General features: G+C 29.9%; 1 protein-coding gene across 1 annotated transcript; it reads right to left on the reverse strand.

Annotated features, from left to right (window-relative positions):
* Window positions 1-3,659: 3,659 nt before the first annotated feature.
* Window positions 3,660-6,012, reverse strand: LOC136271599 (uncharacterized). Its single transcript, XM_066071921.1, has 7 exons — window positions 5,853-6,012; window positions 5,512-5,725; window positions 5,270-5,377; window positions 4,944-5,127; window positions 4,681-4,784; window positions 4,528-4,569; window positions 3,660-4,391 (listed from the first exon to the last, which is right to left on the reverse strand). Exons 1-7 carry the CDS (start codon window positions 5,904-5,906, stop codon window positions 4,255-4,257), a joined length of 843 nt encoding a protein of 280 aa, XP_065927993.1. The 5' UTR covers window positions 5,907-6,012; the 3' UTR covers window positions 3,660-4,254.
* Between the last annotated feature and the right edge of the window lie 925 nt (window positions 6,013-6,937).

Raw genomic sequence — 6,937 nt, forward strand, 5'->3', positions numbered from 1 at the left:
AACACATTAAATCCATAAGTCCACCTGATCATTTAACGAATGCATGATATGACAATGAAATTTTATCTTATCATTATATATATTAAACATTTGTTTACACGTTGTTGCTTCCCAGGATAGCAAGTATGGAATAAACCCTTTTTTAGTAGGCGAAATATTTCCTTCGAAAGAAACTAATACGGGTACTGTTATTAAAAATGATTTGAATTATTTTGAAACTGTACATGTATATGTGTCTTGATCGCGAGAATCCTATTCATTGAACATAAGATATGTTCGAAACTGTCGCTGTCTGATCAACAAGGTAGTGTTAAACGTTATATATTCGTAATGTGTTTGCAGGTGGTTTCACTTGCCGCATGACTTATGCAGAAAAACCGCAAAAGACAAACGGTGATAACAAATAGAAAAAAAAACACTGAAAAATTACATGACGCAATTTAATTTTGAAAGCAATTTCATGTCTAGATTATTTATTTGTGACTTAAACTCGTATTATATATTGTCATGCTATCCGTTTCCTAGTATCTGTTTATATTTCATTAGCAGACTCAAATTGTATCAAACGAACGCATCAAATAAATTCTTCACTGGAATAAAAATTCACAATAATATTGAGTATATAATGTATTTATTGAAACGCCATGCCTTTCTACCCATTTCTCCCGATTTTTTTTTCTTTTTTTTTTGGAAATATCAAAATAAACATATAATGATACTTTCAATAGAAAATGACTTTTAGTGTATACGTAGTGTTCAATATTTAATAAGTACCCATTTATGTCAACATATATATTACATGAAAGCCCGTGGGTTATATTGTTAACCGAGTGTTATATGATTTTAAAGTGATTTCAAAAGCGTACCATGACGTGCCTTTGTTGATGTTATCAGAACAAAGCTATAGATATGTACTTCTAAATATTTGAACAATTTACGTTAGACAGTGAAAGATAGAAGTGTTCTCATATGATATGTGTCTTCACATGTATATCAGCTACTATGCATAATAACTGGGTTATAGCCATTTGTATATTAAAATTAGGTGCACTGAGTTGCGCTCACCAGTCACTACCCCTTTTAAAGTTTAACTTCTTATTTTAAGATTTGTAATTTTTTTTGTAGGGAAGGGGATAGGGAGTTATCTCTTTACATTTCTATTCTCTGCGAATCTATTACATCTTTTTGAATGTTAAATGAAAATAATCAACATTATTATGGAAGCAGGTTTTTTGTGTTTTGTTAATTTTGATAATTCTTTTATCAATTCCATTTCTTTTATTTTAAACACATGTATTGATGGTTAAATAAACAAATAGTAATATAAGTTTTTCTCTGGAATGTTATTGCATATCAAGATGTCATTTGGTACATTGTTAAGTGTCATTTGAAAATTAGAAAATTCAATTTATAAATTTCTGAATTCGGCAGGCATCTTTTCTTGTGTTTGATGTGCCTTATTGACTGCCGATTTTTTCATTAATAAAGAAAACAATTTTCTTTTAAAAATAAGCAACGTTTATCAGTATATGATCAGGATTCAGTTTCATGACATCTGTTTTCACATTTCGCTAGACTTATTGCCTGCACAACAGTGTTTTGAGGATCAATGCTGACGTAGGAAGTCGACGAACCTTTTAACATCACTACTGTTATGTCGCCCAGTGTGTGAGACTGTCTTTATTTTGCTGTGGGATATTTAACTTCAGTCAAATTCTTCGATTAAATATATGCAATATACATATGCAGTGCAATGTGTGTCCATAATTTTGATATGATATTTTTGTAGGCAGGGATGTCTATATATGTTTGTGTAGTTAGTAAGTTAACCATTGCAGGTGGCAAACTTAAACTACATGGTAGAAACTTTTATTGTACATTTATTTATCAATTTAAGTCAAGTGCAGCTAAAATTACACTCTACGCACATTTCCGTTTGTTCTGAAGATGTACTGCTTCTTTTCCTTCAGTTTTTACTTCCAACAATCCCCCGAACGAGGACTTTCTTTTAAATTATAGCGTTAATTAAATTAAAGGTTGTCGATCAAAGACGAATGATATACCCTTTTGGATGATTGCCTATACATTAGGAGAACTTCCAAGGACAAACAGCATACCCTTTAACTTGCTTCTCATGCCCTAGCACATAATCTGAAGTATTTCATTCATGAAACAGGAGTGTCAAACGACCTTGACTAAGTGCCAAATTTGGGTACAGTTGGGCACTTAACCAAATATTTGATTCGTAAACCTACCTAGCACGAACTGAATATGTATAGACCTATCTCTCAACAGCTAAAGTGTAGAACTCTTTATCAATATTATTCAAATATGAAACTCTTGTCGAGTTTAGTTTAATATAACTTGCATGTACGTATAAAAATACGAAACAATACATTTACTTAATCTACTTGATCTATGACAACAATACCACTAAATTACCGTTTCGTGTTCCATCACAAAATGAAAAATTAAAAGTGTAAAAATAGTGAAATCAACCAAACTTAAGAATACTACGACCTGATACTTAATTCAATATTATCATAACTTTGCTGGAGAAGTATGATGATAATCACAATGAATCGTATAATATTAAATGGAGTAGAGAGTTTTAGCGGTATTCTGATTTTAAAAAAAACGCATCATCGAAAACACATACTTAGCTTAAATGTAAGGTAACTGTCGTGATATTTAAGCTATATTATCATGATATATAAAAACATGCAGAATTGCATGTAACATAGATTTCATACATGTATGCTCTTTAGTTCCCCTGCGAAACGAAATTGACTAAGTCTTGGCTATCTGGTAAATGAACGGGCTTCCCTCTTACACAAGCATTGCATATATTGTGATTCATTTAAGCATTGAAGTTACGTAAGTGATTCCAGTTTCTTTTTTATCAAATTTATGATAAATGCAGGACTGAACGATAACCATAGGTTGACACACTGATATCAGTAGAACGTATTATTTACTTTTTGTTTTGATAGGGTGACGTCAATAAAAGAGCTTAAATAGAGTAACCACTCGGTCCTAGTCCAGATTTTAAATCATGAAGCATCACTTTGGTTTCGACGCTGAAGATAAGTAAACGCCATTGAAGCGACAAATCGACAGTGTCTGTGTTTCTTCTTTTGTTGAAAAAAAAACATACGTGTTGATACAGTTTACAGTAATGTAATTAGGTGCTTTGAGCCGTTTTATGGATTTTCCATACAAAACTTAACTGCAAATAACATTCAAATCTTACAATATATCATTAAACTACGTTTTCGTAAAAAATACTTTGATTCATTGCTGTTTTGAATATCAAAGCTACTTTTTATGCTTTTTAAAAGTATTCTAATATTTAATGCTAACAGTTGAATCTTCAAGCCTCGATTTTAAAACAGTTGTAGTAAAAGAAAGTAAACCCTTTGCTCCAACACATTTCATTAATTAATTACATATGAAAACTACTTGCAATTGAAAGGATTTCTTGCTTTCATGTTTATTAACACCATTGTCTTTTATTTACAGGTAAACAACTTACACTTTATAAATAACAATATCTGGTCTTAACAATCACCAGAAACGATTCATCAAGAATTGAATATTGCTACAACTTGCATAATGAAATAGAAAAGGCAAATGTAATGAGAGTTAATGAATTTAATGTAGTTCAATGTAGTTTTTAATGGTAAATTTAAACGTTATTAATATCTTTATTTCCCTATCGGCTATTCATACACATATTATGAATGAATGTGTATCTTTAAATGCTTACAGTTAATAAAAAGTGTTTTTTGAAAAGAATCATATCTACTGCAGCCGGTGGCTTGTTCACATGTAGACGTCATGAATGTTAACTATTTGAATTACTTTTTAGAATGACTAATAGACAACGTAATGAAATGGTTATATTGACAGTTTTTGTAAATGACGGTAATACTAATTTTATAACTTACGATAGTTTAGAAAACTGTAAAAGCCGAAAAAAAAACTTAATTATTTTATAACGAATTCGCTATAATATTTATTACGAAGTCGTTATAAACGTATAGCGAATTACGGCTATAACAACGTTTTTTCTATGGTCCCTTGAAATTCGTTATAAACGAGTTTTACTATTTGATCGACAAACACCATTTTGTTTTAGGTTTAATTCATATAACAAGTAGCTGCCATTTGGAGTAAAAAAAAAAACAACAATAATAAAAATAAATACATATATAACAGGATATACAAACATTGCATATGATAGAAAACGTGTCAGCTTGACACTGCATTTGAATTTACATTGTCTGAAGATTCATTAAGTTTAAAGAACACGTCCTGTATTTGCGTTTCTTTTTCCAGTAAACAATTTTGTATTTCTGGGTCTTCGACGATTTTTTTAGTAACAGATTCTACAAAAACAAAAACAAATATGAATACAATATTATTGTTAAATAACCTACATAAACAATATAATTGTCCATTTCTATGAACAGAAATTTGTTTTTTTTTCTAAATGAATTATGAATTAAAATAGAATAAACATACCTGTTTTTCCCATTGTTGATTCTTCACTTTGAGAAATTATTCCTATAAAGAAAAAAAAAACAAAATAAAATATATCTTAAAATATTAAACAAACATTCGAAAGTAAAAAATACAAAAACAACTTAATAAATATGGTTAAAATGAAAAGCTTACTTTTAAGATAAGAGAAGATTTTATCTATCCATGATTGTCGTTTAACTGTGAAGACAACCACTATAGCAGCTAGACCGACGGCTACACAAATAGCTATGATTGTGCTGAAAAATAGAAATACATGTTTTTAATATTTGAAATTTTTAAAATAAATAACAAAACACCTAAAAGTGAATTGATGTACTTGATCAGTTTAATGAAATGCAAAGTCTCTAGGGTATATCATTTATATTGATTACCATCAATATTTTGATTTTACTTACAAATGACGCGGTGTATTTTGGCTCTCAATATTTTGAAATGAACGTGCTGGTCCCTCCTTATGAGTCATTGATGAGGATGAGTAAACTATTTCTTGTGTCGTTGATTCCATGTCTGTTGATTCGGTTGTCAGTTGCGTTGTAAGTGGGGCATTTGCATTTTTGACGTACTCATAACATTCTTGATCTGTCAAAAAGACAATGAATTATTGTATTTCACGCCATATAGCTGATTAAGAGATTTTCCAATTCACTTATGAATAAAATACTAAAATTAGTTAAACATATATCATGTGTTATCGATTTTGCATTAACAAACATAAACTTACATTTAAAGCTTTCATTAGATGGGTAATAAGACGGACAGTGTTTGCATGCTGCATTTTCGTTGCCTTGAATTCTCTTTCCTCCTTGGCTATATTCAGCGCAAACATATCCTGCATAAAACAGTACGTTAGTTAAAAATAATGAAGAAAATTGCACAAAACTGGTTAGAAAATATGAAACCACAAACATGCTACTGGAAAATAGATGTTTATATATATATATGATGATTTATACTTATTCGTACCATGAACTATCCACTTTGGAGCGCAAACTTCAATTGTTTCATTTCTCCATGCGTTGATTACACAGTGGTATTCGAAAGAAGAACATGCGTGTGATATTTCCCCACAGCCTTTCTTTACAGCTGCTTTGGTCCATTCCTCGTGATTTTGTGGACAAGATTTTACTTTTGTTGCAGTTGCTGCTGATTCGTAGCATGCAGAAGAATTCACGTAAACCTACAAAATGAAGTTTATATATTTTTCAATTCCTGTTTAAAAGTTGTATGTCCATGTTTTAACACTCATATGACAATAAGATGAAAGAAGATAACCAAAAGAAATAGTTTTCTAAATCAAAACTTACCTTAGAAAAAGCAATTAATATTAAACAATCCAAGACCAATCTGTTAAGTTTCATGTCTTCTGTGTATGTAGTAACTATTAGTATGCAAATGAATATCTTTGAACACGACTATATCAGCTGGTTATAAATATTCTTAAATGCTAAAACAACAATTTACCACTCCACTCTCTCGAAATAAAATGAATCGCGCAGCAATTGCATCCTAAATATATACGACACAGATCCGCTTCAAGCGTATCAACTATTTTTAGATCTAGAATTTAAAGGTAATTTCCCAAATGCGGTAATGGAAGGGTATTTTAAAAATAGTCACCTTGTGTAGATAACAGAAGTACAAAACGTGTTTAAATGAATGTATTTTTTAATGTTGTAATTTTGCATGTGATACCTTATTAAAGATAATAAAACCCTTACAAAATCTGACATTTTTTTTTTTATTTTTTAGCAGTGCATATAGTTATTCTTTTATTTTAATTTCTCCTTTGATATATTTTTTATTGATTCAATAGATATGATCAATGAATGTTTTGGTTTGATTTAACTATGGCTAAAAGAAGAATATAATATCTTTTAGTTTACAGTCGCACTAACATACTTTTGAGGCAGTCTTTGAATGTAGGAGCAAAGTTTATTTAACATATCATTTTATCTGATCATCTAATTCGGCAGTAAACAGATATTTACCATCATTTTATGCATAACATCAAATATTAAAAAACAAGGTAAAGTTATTTACGATTTTACAAATGTGCTATCGAAAGACAATATTATGATTTTTAATGTTTAGAAATTGGTGTTTAAGTCTATTGTGTAATACAAGTGTTAGTGAGATTATGTTTGTTTTTTATCAATTCCAAAAGTTTACAATCATCATCAAAAAGTCTTACCCAACATTTACCCTTCTTTATGCCGGAGTTTAAAAAACTGGTCTGTTTGCTTCTCTTATACAGTACAGTATTAGAATCATGCCAAATTGTAATGAAAATAAGTCTAAAGGAGTTTCACAACAAGTCCAAAAAATAAAAATGTTTACAGCAAAATATATCCATCCAGTTATCATTTTAATCGAAAAACATCTGAGAGAT

Source organism: Magallana gigas, chromosome 9, assembly GCF_963853765.1.
Source record: "Magallana gigas chromosome 9, xbMagGiga1.1, whole genome shotgun sequence".
NCBI lineage: Eukaryota > Metazoa > Mollusca > Bivalvia > Ostreida > Ostreidae > Magallana > Magallana gigas.